At 34.3% G+C, this 16541-nt stretch overlaps 1 protein-coding gene and 1 long non-coding RNA gene across 2 annotated transcripts; both read left to right on the top strand.

Moving 5' to 3' along the window:
• The first annotated feature begins 7947 nt into the window (after positions 1 to 7947).
• LOC110870964 lies at positions 7948 to 11183 on the top strand. The gene is made up of 7 exons (XM_022120000.2): positions 7948 to 8035; positions 9485 to 9595; positions 9695 to 9775; positions 9933 to 10145; positions 10432 to 10634; positions 10932 to 10970; positions 11130 to 11183. The coding sequence occupies exons 2-7, from the start codon at positions 9511 to 9513 to the stop codon at positions 11142 to 11144; spliced, it is 636 nt and encodes a 211-aa protein (XP_021975692.1). The 5' UTR covers positions 7948 to 8035; positions 9485 to 9510; the 3' UTR covers positions 11145 to 11183.
• A 1531-nt stretch (positions 11184 to 12714) lies between these two features.
• LOC110870962 lies at positions 12715 to 14509 on the top strand. The gene is made up of 5 exons (XR_002553382.2): positions 12715 to 12849; positions 12938 to 13078; positions 13842 to 13915; positions 13999 to 14279; positions 14364 to 14509. It is a non-coding gene; the product is annotated as an uncharacterized LOC110870962 (long non-coding RNA).
• Positions 14510 to 16541: the final 2032 nt, after the last annotated feature.

Here is a 16541-nt window from a genome sequence, read left to right as displayed (position 1 = left end):
AAAGAATGAAGCTTTTGCTTTTATTCACTGTATATCTATCATATTTAACAAACTCAGTCTAGAAACAACTCGAGAAATATAAATGAGAAAGAGTGAGTTCATCTTATACCTCAAAACCCTGGAGATTTTGCTAAAACGAGTGCAAATAATATGATTTGGAACGATATTCAAACTTGAGAGAAGAACAGAGAAGATACTGAAGAACGATATGGTTGATGGACTGCCATTGATGCGACAGAATGAAGCTTTTTGGCAAATGGTTCTCAGGTATTCTTCTAGAGAGAGAGAGAGTGTGAAAGGGGAGTGTGTGAGAGAGAGAGAGGGAATGTTTGTTGCTGCAAATTTTTGGGGGAGTGAAAGCGACTTTTGTAAATTTAGTTGTTAGTGTCATGCGCAAATTCCCATGTTTATGATTATATTTTTGTAATATTTTCACCAAGTTTCAGTGTTGTCGTTATGCGCAAATTCATTTCCATGTATATGATTATATTTTTGTAATATTTTTACTAAGTTCAGTGTTAAATATTAGAACAATACAAAATGTCCAAAAAAATAAAGTTTAGAACCATAATTTACAAAACCCAAAAACAGTCTTAAACATAACATAATAATTTAAAAAACATTTAATTGATTAATTCGGTTATAAACCGAAAAATCGGATTAATAAGAAGAAACAAAACCGAAATCCAACCAAATATCTGAATTGGGAATTCGGATTCAGCTATAACTGATCGAAGATCTGAATTCACAAATTAGATTCGGTTTTTTAGGTTTTGAATACGATTCGAATTTTAGTTTTTTTATGCACCCCTAATGTACGTTAACTAAAAATGAACGACTCAATATGGACTAACATGTGATAATTTTTACTTTTTATAATTCTCACATGTCAAAGCAAGCAGTTTATCCTTCAACGAAAATAAAATTGACTTTTTAGGCATTTCATCATTCGATAAGCAATGGATCACATTGTTTTTGAATGTCCTTTGATTTATGCTGATATTTGACGTGGTAGCAGATTTGTGTGTGAATGTTTGATTTGTATCTAATGCATGTGTGAGTTTAATTTTGGAACATGCATGTTTGTGGATGTATGTAGTAGACGACGGTGACCATTAATATGGTGTAAGTGGTTAAAAAACTGAAGGAAAACTTTAGAACATACCTAAGGTTTTTGAAGAACAATAAAACACATTCATAGCTTTTAAAAATACAAATTAACAAAAAGCATGTAGTAAAAAGTAACAAAGTTTACATTAGTCATAACTCATAACTAGCGGAATTCCTCCGCACGATTCGATAGGAATTCAGTCGGTATTGATTTCATTCATTATTATATGATACACTACCGGCATTCAAAATATAAAGTTGAGATACGTAATGGGAACCCATAAAGTTTTTCATGTGGCTAGGTTGTCTATAGCTCTGTAAAAAAGTTCATTCTCGTTCGAGACCGGTTAGGTCGGGTTATATGATAAAAAAACAACCAAATTAAATTTCAAATATATAACTAAAGTATGTAATCGCTAAATTTATCTATATTAATTCTTAAATTAGTTCTCATGGGTTTATAGTCAAGATTTAAGAAATTACTTATTAATTTTGGAGCCAATATACAAAATTAAAATCAACTCCACCTTATGTACATTAGTACATACGTAAATACGTGAACAATCAAAATAAGCCAATGAGTACTACTTTTGCAACAATTACTAACTCCTCGATCTCTTGCAACTTCACTGTTTACCACGGGAACAAATGGGTAGTTTAAATATGTAACCATCCCAACGTTATAATTTTTTTTCTCGTTACTCGTTTAACCTCCGACTAGCGATTGATCTGCGACTAATCGAAGGCTAGTCGGGATTTTTACAACCATGATTCTAACTAGTAATATGATTCGTGGGTGATGTGTTGCGTCCTCATTGCAAACATCGAGTGAATTAGTTTGGCGTATCTGATCTAACTCAATGTAACTTATATAACCATTATAGATGCATCAAGAAGTAAAGTAAATTGAATTTGTACCATACAAAAGAAACAAAATCGAACCCTAGTTGGTTTGTTTAGTGGGGTTTTACCTAACCACTACACCATCCTTACCTTTGCATCAACACTTGGCAACGTCAAAATGTACATTAACTCAAATTTATACCGTCAAATGAAAACGTATGATATTTGACCCGACTCGTTTTAGAACAAAATTTACGTCAAAATGTAGACAACAAAATATATAAATATAAGCTTGAAAAAGTATTATATTTGACCTGATTCGTTTTCGAAAGAAATTACGCCGAAATGTGAATTTATACCTTTACATTGAAACGTTAATTTATACAGACATGTACATAAAAATAGGCACATGAGATAATAATGTTTTTTTGTTAATTTACGTCAAAACGTAGAACAACTGAATATGTGCGTTAAATAAGTATCAAAACCTATTATGTTTGACCAGACACGTTTCCAAAAAAAAAAAAAAATACTCAAACGTGAATTTATACCATTTATGTCGAAACATGACTCTATACTGTTTATGACAAAACATGAATTTATACCAATACGTAAATAAAAATAAGCACATGAGAAAATAATGTTCTTTTTTAAGTTAAAGAACGAAAATACAAGGGTAAACTTGAAGCATTAGAAACTAAAGGTGATGAAAATGACATTTTATAAAATTTTAGAAAGCGTAAGGGGATAAGTATCAATTTTAAAAGTGTAGGTGTTATTTTGGTCGTTGGAAAAGATCATTGACTTTGGCTTTTAGAATATAGGTAATAATAGTCGAGACGTACATAAAAACTAAGCACGAAAACGTATTATATTTGACATAACTCATTTCCGAACCAAACTTACATCAAAACATAAACCAACTCGAATTTATACCAACACCTACATCAAATGATCACGTAACAAATTAGTTTTATTTTAAGTAACGAACGAAAGTTATAAAAGAAAAGGCAGATTATATTTATATATACTCAAAGAAGGTATTAAAGTGACATTTTACAAAATACATAACAAGCGATGAAAATCACATTTTCTAAATATAAACGGTTAAAAAGTGAGGTATGCCAAAGTTTGAGGTTAGAATGGTAGGTGACTAAGCATTGAGTTTTTAAGATATATAAGAATAGATAAAGAAAGCCTTGAATGTTAAGGCCAAAATAGAGTTGATTGATGGAGATGTGATATACATATTTGGGGTACGTAAAAGAGAAAATGAAGGAAAAGGACCGTTTCAATACCCAAAAAAATCAAGAAAAAGTATTTTAATTCTGTAAATAGTACTTTTTATACAGTTCTTAAAAACATAGCTGTTTTTATAGATGTTGATTATATACATATCTACAACTTAACCGCTGCTTCACTTATATATTATTATTAATATTTATAAAATACACGGTTTCGTGTCTAATCATTTTTTATAATTTTGAGTGACAACTGAAAGAGAAGAAATATATATGATTTTGGAGCACATGAAAGAGAAAATGAGTGATAATCGTGGTACTAAAATTAATAGCCAAGAAGAAAAGCCTTTTCAAGGATGTAACATACTTAAACTAATTATAGAAAATATGGATAGAAACACCGGGTTCAAAACCATAATGAAAACGAATTACGAAACGTTAATTTTTTATTCATGATATAATTTAGTTATCCGAATATAGGTTTTTTTAAGAAAACTATAACAATATGCTGCTCGGATTAAAGATAATGAAATGTTCGTTAATCCGGTGTAACTTAAAAAAAAAAACGTATGAAAAAGTTATAGCCGCTTAAAAATTAAGGGGAAAAGTTGTTTAAGTGAGAAATGACTAAATTACCCTTCAAGACAAGGACATCTGTCCTCCTCTCAAACTCGCGTATGCTTCGTACGAGACTTATGTCACGTACAGGATCCATTCTCATGATTTATGATATATAACATTGGTTAGTAACTAGTTATTTTTTCACGTGTTGCGACAGAGATTTGGCAGGTACACTAGTGCAAAAACACGTTTTAAAGACGATGGTAATTGTTTTACCACTCTTAAAATGAGCTAATTTTTAGGCAGGGGTTCTGTATCAATGCATCTAAAAACACAAAAACCACGTCTTAAATCGCCTATTCGAGTGCCTATTAGTGCGAATGGGCAGATGAAATCTTCTCTTTACACACACTGCTAGGGAAAACACGTCTTAAAAGGAGTTGAAACGTTCAGATGTGGTTTTATCCTTCTAGTGGTATTAGAGAACGTCTTTAGACGCGGTCTGGCCGCCCCCACGTCTAAATTAATATAAACCGCGTCAGAAGCATTACTTTGTACTAGTCGTATCGCATTTCGATAAACTTGCTATAACATATGAAAGAGAAAACGTAAAAAAAATATAGGGGTTCAACCCGCGTGCTACGCTAGGACGCGACAGGAATTACTCATTTGTATGCAATAACCAATATATATCTTTTAAATATTAACCAATTTTATTCGTGGGTCATATATATTCCAAGTATTTTTCGTAAAAAATCCGGTGTACAATCGTTATCTACATGCATGCATTGTGTAATACCCGTTGATTGCCGTGAATTAAAAAGATCTTGGACCATCTAGTTCGTCTTTGGAAAAAAGGTATCTGGTCTAATAACAAATTCTAGTCTATGGGTTTTTAGTACAGTGAACCTACGGAAAAATTGTTGTGGGGGCTTTAAGACTGGAAGGTATCGTGTTGGGAGGATGAGCCGTCACGTCACTCGCCACTTAAGCGGGTGCGAGGATAGGCCTAAACCTAAAAGGGATGGATCAAGGGGTGGAGGATGAGGCTAAATATACATATATGTGTATTTATGTATAGGTATGTGTGTGATGGAGGGGGACGTCGAGAACGGCTGCAGGTTAACGCGGAAGACAAGGACGGGCCAAGGGGGGCGGTGTTCCGGGGCGGCGCCGTGCCTCGCCGGCCCTTGGCCGTCCCCCATACCGACTGGCCTAAGTTAATGCAAATTAGGCTTGACTAAAACTGCTAGGAGTAGAAAGGGCTTAAAGAGACGTGATATGATACATGTCTACTATTTCAACAAAAAGGGCTTTGCCTTTCTAACCCCTAAACCACGGGTGGAAAAGGCTTGGAGAGGGATGTTTAAAAAAGTAATAATAAACAATTAAAATAAAAACAAACCAACGAAAATAAAGCTATACAATAACAACCAACCACATCGCGACACCACACCTCCCTTTGTCCCCACACCGGTGGTGGTCTCTAAGCCCTTACCCCCACGCCTAAGGCTATGCGGTATGGTGATGGTCCTCCCTTGGAGGATGATCCGCCACGTAGGATCCACGTAGGATGGGTGTGAGGATAAGGCAAAGAGAATGGAGGTATGGAAATAAGGAATGGACCTAAAATGTATATGTATATATTGTATGTATAGGTGTGTGAGAGAGGGAGAGACCAAGTTTTTGTCTTCTTGTGGAGCATCCCCATCGTCCCATACTCGACGCCAAGGACGAAGCTGGGGGGCGGGACGGTGTTGGAGCGGCGACGGACCGAGGACGGTGGGGGACGACCCCCCATACTGTCTAGCCTAAGAGCGGGGCGGTGTTCAAGACTTGAAGTGGCTTCTCACCCCCCTTCATGTCCCACTCTCCTTGTGGTCTAAAGGGCTAAATCCATTGTTTTAAACATATGCTCTTTATGAGGTCAATTGACTCATGTACTATATGTACGTGTGGCATAAGAAATATATTTCAAAATTACTCTATCAATGGTAAAACTATTATAATTTGTTGAGTATATAATAACTTTTTTTTATTAGAATATATAAAATCGTTGGAGACCCCACACCCAACGATTATCTTCTTACAGAGCCGGCCCAATGGGCTTGTGGATCTAGGCAAAGGCCTAGGGCCTCCAATTTTTAAGGGCCTCAAGATTTTGGATTCTGGGCCTCCTTTTCAATAATATTAGCTTCCAAGCCCAAATGCTCAACTATTGAATATGGGCATAACAAAGCCAATATAAAATTTCCTACCCAGTAGCAATAACAAAGCCATAGCAAATCTCCTAGCTTTACTTGATACGTTATTTTAATGCTACAAAATAATATTTTTTATGCATTATCAAACAAAACAGACTTTTTTTTTCCCAGAAAACCTATTATGATAGGTTTACTTGTTTTGAACAGAACAGATTCCATTAATCACCCAGGTATCTAGTCCGAAAAACACAGAATCAGGTCGATGTCAAACAAAATATCGCTAGTGATTTCTTGCAAAAACATACCCTTTTGACAACTAGCTGCAAGATCAGATCGTAGCTGGATCGTAAATAGGATGTTTCGCGAACAGGGATTTTAGGGAGTAGGCATTTGAGGTTTGGCAAAATAATGAATAAAGGAGGAGGGTTTTCTTACTAAATATGTGCAAAATGATAATTTTGCAAAAGGGCCTCCACTTCATAGTTCGATTAGGGCCTCCGAAAACGTAGGAACGGCACTGTCTTCTTAACTGGCGTTAAGCCACCAACACCCAACCACTTTTCATGGCATTTAACCCCCCTAGGGGCGGTATATGACGCCCATCACACCATCTAAACGTCGTTCACGTAGACGTGGGCGCTACCTGGTAACGACCAATATGAGAGACTTTTTTTGTGCCTAGGTATATGAGGTTTTAAATGAATAAACATGTTCAAAAAGTTATCATACATATAAGAAAACATACGAATAATAATAACGTTTAAAAATGAGTATGTATTTGATTTTTTAACTTATTAAAATGAACTTGAAGTTGAAGATTGATTTATTCTGAACTGCATAAGAAAACATACGAATAACATTTAAAAATGACTATGTATTTGATTTTTTTAATTTATTAAAATGAACTTGAAGTTGAAGATTGATTAATTCTGAACTGCAAATATAATAAATCATCATATATACAGCCTTTTTATAGAATAAAAATTGGGTTAATTTTTTATGTGAGTTTAAAAATGAGTATGCATTTGATTTTTTAATTTATTAAAATGAACTTGAAGTTGAAGATTGATTAATTCTGAAATGCAAATATAATAAATCATCATATATACAGCCTTTTTATAGAATAAAAATTGGGTTAATTTTGTATGTGAATAAGATAGCAAACAAAACGTGGTTTACCATTTAGGGCTAGACCAAGAAACAGTGTACGTCCAGCGCAGGTGTCAGGTGTGACATGGAGAATAATAACAAAACATGGATGATACTGTACAATAAAATTACGAGTTAATTAAATGTTTGGTTGGTCCATGTGGTTTGTAAAAATTTCATACTTGGTCTTAGTGGTTTACTAATTACACGCGTGGTCCTAAAAGTTGTCAAAAATGAACTCGGTTGGTCCCCTGACCTAACCTCTGTTAAATTTCTCAGTTAACTATGTGTGAAATGACTATATTACCCCTGAACAATTAAAAGAATTAAAGAAAATATATAATGAAGACTCATCTTCTTCAACCTCTAACACCACCGCCCTCCTCCACCTTCACAACCCACCACAACCTGCAACCACCTCCACCACCACCGTATTCTTCTTCCTCCTCTTTCTCTCTATTCTTCACCAAAAAGCTTCAATAGCAGCTGCATCCATCCAATCCCCATATCCAGATCCCAATTAATCTTAATATGCTACTACCTTATCTAAATTCATGTAAACGATTTGATTCAAATTAATTGCAACATATGTAGGCGTCATATAGACTAATCCGGAAAAAAGACATCACCAAGAAGAGATAATAAGTTGTTCACTCACGGTAAAAGCATTTGTTCATGCTTTTGAAGGTTGCAAAATGAACAGAAGCCTGCTTACCAAAATTGTCTCAAGCATACATGTCACAAAAAATATACCTAGGTATAAAAATCATCCCACAGAACAACCACCCACCACAAAGCCACCGTCACAATCTGTACAACCACAACGCCACCGTCACAAAAGGGCAACCGCCTCCGTAATACCACTCGAATCTGCCATCCTGTACCTCCGTCGGGGGCTGAACGCCGCTCGTTGTTCCGATCTGTGAGGTAAACGAGCAAACCACCTTTTTTGTTATTTATTTTGACTAAAGGCTTTCGATTTGGGGTTAGGGTGGGTTGTTTCCGGCGACTTTGGAGTTTGGGTTTGGGTTTTCCGGTGGGTTATACTGGCGAGAGATTATGAAATAGAGTCGTGTAATTTGTGTGTTGTTTCACTGTCGTTTTTCGGCAGCTGGCTTTTTTCCGGAAGTTGACGTTGAGCGGCTGTGAAGTGGTGACAATACTTTTTCATAATTTTTGAGAAGAGAGAGATCTGGGTAGAGATGATGGTGATATGGGGAAGAAGGGGGTGGGACTCACAGTGAAGAAGATGAGGATGATGATTTTATTTGGTATTTATGTTTTTTAGTTAAGGGTAATCTCGTCATTTCACATGAACTTAACTGATAAACTTAACATAGGTTAGCGTTAAGGACCACCCGAGTGCAAAAATTACAACTATTAGGACCACGTGTGTAATTAGTGAACCACTGGGACCAAGTCTGCAATTTTCGCAAACCACAGGGACCAACCAAGCATTTAACTCTAAAATTACACACATCTATACTATCTATTAAGGGAACTTAGATGATGACATAGAAATGACTACGTGTCAACTTCTCAGCTATGCCACATAGGTTTTGCTGATGTCATAAATAACATTTTATTTAATATTAATAATACATAAATAAAATTTTCAAAATTCAAAACCTAAATCTCTACTCTCTCCCACCGCGTCATTTATTTCAAAATTCAAACCTAAATCTCAGCTCTCTCTCCAACCTAAATCTCTGCTCTCTTTCGCGCCTCTGAATACCACCTCCATCAACGTCGATTCTCTCATCCAAGACGAGAGATGGAATATCGATTCAACAACTTCGATTCTCTCCTCCAAGACGATGGAATATTGATTCAGATTCACGATTGTTCTTTCGATTCTCTCCTCCAAGACGATGGAATATTGATTCAGATTCACGATTGTTCTTTCGATTCTCTTCTCCAAGACGATACTTGATTCACGATTGTACTTTCGATTCTCTCCTCCAAGATGATGGAATATTGAACGAGTAATTTCACCTTTAAAGTAGTCTCTCAAGGAAGGTTCTGATTTTAGGGTTTCTGATTTACAAGTAAGTAATTTATTCACTCAACTATTGAATGATGATTATGTGCTAGAACTGTTTGATTTTGAATCTGTAACTTTCTGTATCAAATTTTATGTTTTGGTTAAGTCACGTTAAAGTTTGATCTGAGAAATTTCCTTTTTCTGATGTTGTATGAGATATATTTGATTGAAAAGCTTCGAAGATTGTGATTTGTCTACTGATTATGTATTAGATGTGTTTGATCTTTGAATTTGTAACTTTGTAAGTTTGAATTTGTAACTTTATGTATCAGTTTCATGATTTGTCTACTGATTTTGTTATTGTTGTGTTTTTGTGTGTGTGTGAGATAAAGAAAGAAAGGAGAAGCAAGAAAGAGAGATGGTTGCTGAATCATCGAAGAAGACGCCTAGGGTTTCAAGCCATAGCTTTGAGGGAAGAGTAACTGCAACAGTAAATGATGAAGGTGGTAAACCATCTATAACTTTTTCTATATGCTATTTCAGTAAATGCTTTTTATAACTGACGATTTATTAAACTTATATTGACCATTTTATCCCACCAGGAATTGAAAAACCCGCTGCTGTTACAAAAATGAATGTAACGTTATCTGCTGATCTTCATGTTTTTGATGGACAAGTTGCAGGTATTTGATCTGTATCGAGTATATGTATAGATGGCAATTTCAGCCCTTTTACTTAAAACTGATCAATATCTGGGGTCGTTTAAAGTCTATTGTTAATGGGAGGTGATTTGCACATAATATTGACCATTTTACCCTCATGTCTCAACTACTTTGACAGCTTTTCATGTCATAAGGGTAATCCTCTCTGTCATCGTTATTGAAGATCCGCATCATCATCAGTTCGATTTCACTCTCTTGGTTTCCTCCAGCTGCCACCTTGTGGAAGGATTTCACACCTATTTTAATTTAGGGTTTACAATAATTAACCCTAAATTTGATGGCGGAGCAGTCATCTACGCTTACAGCCAAGGGGTTCAACTGACGACTTCAGGTATGATTACTGATTATATGTGGTTGCGTTGTTGCGGTTGTTGGTTTTAGGGTTAACTCTGTTTTCGATTTTACATATGTTTGTATGTGTTGCAAGTGTGTGTGAGAGGGAGAGAGCGAGAGAAAGAGAGATTGTGTATTGATTATAAAATTGGTGATTTTAGATCTTCTGTGCAACGATTGCTAAACCAATCATAAGTTTATTGAATCTGCATCGTGTTTTGGATGTTTTTCGATTTGAGGTTAAAAAAGATTTGATTTTTGATACATATAAGATATTTGTTTAGGCAAAGCTATGGCAATTGCTGTGCAGCCTGCTAAAGACCCGAGAACGAAGAAGAAAGCAGTGACGATGAAACGAACAGTGGTGATTGGGCTGGTTGTGGTACCCCTAGTTGGTTATGTTGTAGATGTTTTGTATGAAAATTTACTGGATGGTGTCAGTGGCATAAGTGAAATCGAGTCATTCGGCTGCCAATACTTTCCTACGGTAAATATTGTATTATATAGCTGCAATCTATTGTTATTGAAACTTTTATTAATTCTATTAAAACTCTCGTGTGCTATTAATTCTATTAAAACTATTAAGAGGAGTTGTAAAGCCAGATTGGTTTAGTTCAGGATTCTGTAATTTTGTTGTGATTTGGTTGATTTTGGTTTAAATTTATTTATTGCATGTGGTGTTTTATCTTACTTTGAAGTTTGCTTTATTTAAAAGCTTTATTTGTGGTAATTTGCTGTATTTTAGAAATTAGGGTTCTAATTTGGGGTTTTTCATTACATGTAGTGTTTTCATAGAGCTCTGCAGTCAACTGTCTTCTATCAGGTACAAGATCTCTGTTTTAAAATTGCTGATGAAAATTGTTGATAATTAAATCTGATTGATGTCTCGTCTCTTGCGTAGAGTTTAGGTCTTGAAATTAGGTATTTAGGTAATTTAAAGATCCTTTCTATTTGCTCAAACTAATTGATGTCTCTTGCGTAGGTAGACTGGATCTGATGTAAGACTGTTCACCAACTTCGATTTCATCTTAAAGGTATGAACAATCAAATTCAAAACACTAAATATTATTTCTGATGACTAATTTTTATTCAATTTCTCCTGCATATTTCTAGGTTTCCACCTTTAGATCATCTATAATTTGGGTTTCTATAAAATTTGTAGTAGCAGAATTGTTCAATCGCTTGTCTAAAGCTTATGAGCATGATGAAAATTCAGGATTTCTACAATCGCTTATGAGCACTGCCTCCTTGAGTCCTCTTCAATCACTTTTGTATGTTCATTCCTTTATCTCATTTCTTTTATGAATGTTTCAGTGAGGCTTTTTTTGCATATCATATACGCATCATCTTTGTAGTTAATCAGTTACCCAAATTATTGTTCTTGGTTCTTGATGTTTTTTTATGGTTCTTGAAGATTGAATCTTTAGGTATTATGGATAAGTTGCAGTGGGGAAACAGTAAGAGACTGAGATTTGTAAATGTTAAGCATTCAACGGTTATGATTGGAAAATCAGATGGAAATAGAATTGTTGTGAAGAAAAAGATCACATCTCAACGTGTTGATTGAAGGGTTGTAAATGAACAAGATTCTCATCATCCTATTCCTCCTGTTCATTCTTCATCTCCTCAATGTATAAACAGGTAAAAAAATTATTAAAATTTATTTATTATTATTTTTGTTATTTATTTTCACTCATATTTAGCTCAAATTGCTCTTAATCTTGTGTTTTCTTGATTTTGACCATATTTGCCCTTTAAATCTAGCGATGGAGGTAGAAGACAGGTGTGTTATTACTCATGTTCAAGATAACCTCTTTCGTGTTCATGTGAGCAAGAAGAGAGGAAGACACAAAGGATGTGTCAAACACAGTTCAGATGATACAGGTTCAAGTGTCAAATCTGCATCATCTGAACTGTGTTTGACACATCCTTTGTGTCTTCCTCTCTTCTTGCTCACATGAACACGAAAGAGGTTATCTTGAACATGAGTAATAACCAATGTTTTAAATACCGGTATGTACCGGCCGGTTATACCGGTTAAACCGGATATCGGATACGAATCTGGTACGATAAAGGCCGGTAAAACCCGAATACGGTATGTCTTATGTACCGGCGGTAAATCCGGTTCTACCGGTTCAACCCGTTGTACCGGTTTGCATTATCTTAAGATTTGATTTCTTGATTTTAATAAAATACAATATTAAGGTAATATTGATCTTCCATATTTCCGGTAATTAACCTAGTGTCTTCTATTCCAATATTTAATCGTTGTTGAAATTGTTACTCACCTCGTACAATGTAATATTGTTTATAACTAATAAAAATATTCTTAAAATGCTTAATAGTTTATAATAAGAATAGTTGTTTTTAGATAAAACTATGATAAGCTACATAAATCCTAATTGAGATTAGATTGTTTTTTTAAATGAATTTGTATTTTATGGAATTTATAGGGTTAACTAGTAACCTGGTTCAACCGCCCGATACAACCCGGTTCAACCGGTTGAACCATTTTAGAGCCCAACCCGGTATGACTTAAAAACCGGTTTTTAAAACATTGGTAATAACCTTACGCTCAGAATTTTGGTGTATTAATTGTCATTAATCAATTGTGAAACGGTATCCTTTAGTGTTGTTTTCGTTAAAGTTTGAAACAGTATTGTTTAGTGTTACTCTACCTTCAAGGAAAGTCCAAGGAGTAGGTATAATTATAAATTTTTCCTTCAAATTCTTTCGAACAAAACAATAGAAACGTTGTTGATTATGTGATTTTTTTTTCATTTTTTGTAGCTGTGAGATGGTTTAAAGCTATTGAATGGCTTGAAAGTGTAGTTAGGCCATTGGGGATACCAAAACAACCATCAAACTTTTTGATAGGTTAAAGCTTCATGTTTCCAACAACTAATGGTTGTTCTATCGTAAAGACTTCTGGTATGGATCTTAACCATAAACTGTGATTTGAAACCAAATATGGTTTTTGAAACCAAATTGTGAACCGAACCGATAAACCTGATTTTTTTTTAGGTTTTGTTAGTAGAATAATGTGTACTCTATGCTGTGTTTCAAATTGTTTGTTTACTCACTGGTATGTTGTAACTCTTTTGATGCGAATTTTTTTAATGTTTAAATTGAAGTTTTGGAGTTTTTAGGTTTTGTTAGAATGGATTAGGTTAAGTAGGATAATAATGTGTTGTTTATATTGTCATTCATGGTGTAAAACAATGTGATTAGAGTAGAAGTTCAACATTGCTATGTTGTAACTTAGTTTCAGTTTGAATCTGTTTGTGTGTTTCTGAGGGCTTTTTTAAGCAAGGCGCATAGTATAAACTCTAACTTTTAGGTGTTGTAGACTGTTTTAGGCTGTTTTAGGTTGATTTCTAGGCTTATTTAGGTTGAAGGTAGCCTTCATTAGGGTTTTTATTGTCATCTTTTTGCTGAAAATTAGGCGGAAAATCATCTAAATTTGAGTCTGAGTGCCTAAAAGGTGCACTGGGTTGTGTGCTTCTATGCCTAGGCGCGCACCTTGTATGCTTTTGATAACTATGATGTAAATGAGAGTGAGTAATTCAGGTACTTTATGTCTGTTTTGTAGTTCTTTCAATCTTATTTTTATGATATGGATGAGTTTTTGAACTTCATTTGAGTTTTTAGTATTATCCAATCTAATGTCATGTGTTTATTGTCATATATACAGGTTAAATATGAAAGAAACACCACTGTCATTTGTTTATTCTCTTTTTAGATTCTATCTCCGTGGCATATATACAGGTTATTTTCATATTACGGAACAATGTTTTTCACTTAATGTATGGTTTCATTATTTATATAGACTTGTGTATTGATAATTGCAGCTGTCATGGAGAATTTGCGAGTGTGGGTATCTAATCAAGGCGTCTCTCGGTTCGGGTACTCAGACATGTTTCTGAACGGATTGGTGGGTGATGGATGAACCATTATCTAAGAAATGCCCAAATTTGTTTTTGTTGGATAGAAATAAGCAAGTGTTGTTGGCCGAGCAAAACGGGTTTTTGCATGGGGTATTTTAGACCAATTAGGTTTGTGCTCAACAACCAAGTTTTGTAGGCCGTGACAAATGGTCTGGAAATCGAACTCTGTTTGGGCTCAATTCACCGTGAGTATTTAATTTTGCCATGAATAAATAGATTTAAATTTGTGTTTTTTTTACTTCATTTGTTTAAAAAAAACACAATTGCAGATTCATTACAACTGGACCATGATGCACGTGAAAATCTTGATTCTATGATTGTTCCATGTTGTGGAGAATTAAGGGAACTAAAGGGTGGGCACTACCATAAGATCATTGAGATCACAGAAAATGCTGGAAAAACACTCTTAAATGACTACACGGTTAGTTTTCTCATTTTACTTCAACATGGTTTCATAAAATTACTTTCTTGCCCGTTATACGTCATATTCCAATCTCAGGGCTATAAAATTACTTTCGTGTTCACCTTCGTTTGTTATCAAAATATGTTATTAAATAAACGAACATATATTAAAAGATATAAACTTGAGTCTATAAGACTACCATATTGAGTGTTATTGCCACTAATGGAGCTTTCGACTTTAGCCCTAGAATATATACAACTACCAAACAATCTTAACATAATCCAAATTGAGGAAAAAGTTACCCGGGTTTGTTGAAACTCTTTGGCTTCGAAAATTGTTAAAGGAGAAAAATAAATAAAGATTACACAGTGTTAAATCTAAAAGTCTAAAATGTTAAATCAAACATAAACTGCAATGTTAAATCAAACATAAATGAACGAATCTTCATGGATGATCTGTATACCTGAATTAGAGCAGTTAAGCCAGCAAAAATTTGGATGAAACACAGGAAAATGTTAATGGATTTGGATAATTAGGGCATGAAAAAGTTATATCTATAGAGAAAATGGTAACAAACAACAACCTTAAAAAATTCAGATAAAACATTTTCTAATTATCGACAATGGAACACTGTCTCTTTATCTTCAAACTCATAAAAAGAAGTAAAAATAAACTGTGATAAGAAAAATTAATACGATCATCTATATAAAGTATTAAAAAAGTAACAATTACATATAAAAAAGAAAACTAATCAGACACTTAAACTCTAATAGTAAGAATCAAGAAACTTTAACTTCAACTCCATGGAGCACTGAACTTCTCGATGTATGTCAGTGATCTTTCTCATGAACTCCAGGTCTCTATCTCCACACTCAATATTACTCGCAACACACAGGTCACGAACGGAAGTAGTCGGCATCGCCCTCAGGTCTCTCGAAACCTGGTCTCTTGTCAGCAGACCAAGTTGCAGTCCGTTAAAACACCTCTTCAACTCTTGAAGAGTAGACCTATCAGCCAAAACTTGGTCTTCGATTTGTTTAATAAAGTGTTGCTTGAAATCGTCAGAATATGACTCCATTTTAATGTATTTATAAGAACTAAGGCAAAACAATAACAGTTGATCTTCGGCTTTCAGTGAATGAATCTAGGTATAATGAAACAATATTTGAATTGGCAATGGTATTATATAGAACATGTAACAGCCCAAAGGTCAGATTTAAATGCAACCATTAAATAAAAATTTATATTTAAAAACCATGTACATTTAATTATTTAATGGGAAAACGTGTATATAGGAGATGTCTGTTCATTTACCCTATCATGGGAAAGCAAGTAAAATTAAATATCTAGAAAACCAAAGAACAAAATTTAAACCTTCAAAAAAGGTTATCATATTAGTACATCTGTTCATTTATCCTATCAAACATTTTACACACTATAAAGGATCATGATTAGTTTACTTTAAAACATCAACACTTCATTTTAAAAAAAAAAACCATTCACCCTAAAACAAACGGTCCAAAAACACTAACACTCTTTCTAAATGGAAAGCAAAAGCTTCTACCACTGGTCTGAAACTGCCGATCTTAAAATTGAATTTTCAAGATGGTCACTCGAAGAACAGAGAAAAGATGAAGAACTCAACAAAAAAGTTGCTATGGTGAGTGATAAATATTATAAGCAAACCTGGAGTAGCATTGCACTGCTGGATGAAGTTCTCTGTTCTACTCCATCAGAGTTTAAAGAAAAAGCAGAAGAGTTTATCACACATCTGCTAAAACAGGATCAGAAGACCTATGATATGCTTGCTGATCTGTAAATTAAAACAAATAATGAAATTGCATGAAAGAAGGCGAGAGTCATAGATATTGTAATGTGTAATTTTTAATATTTCTCAAAATCAGAATTTTGTAATACTATTTAATATCGAACGAAGAAAATTCAAAGCTTCAAAATCAGAATTTTGAAATTTCACTTTTACCAGTTTCAATAATACCAAAGTACAACCAAAAAGTTGAACTTGAATGTGAACTTCATGAAAGGC

Source organism: Helianthus annuus, chromosome 8 (genome assembly GCF_002127325.2).
Source record: "Helianthus annuus cultivar XRQ/B chromosome 8, HanXRQr2.0-SUNRISE, whole genome shotgun sequence".
Classification (NCBI taxonomy): Eukaryota; Viridiplantae; Streptophyta; class Magnoliopsida; order Asterales; family Asteraceae; genus Helianthus; species Helianthus annuus.
The sequence above is the reverse complement of the archived record's forward strand: the minus strand, read 5'-3'. Positions and strand labels throughout refer to the sequence as shown.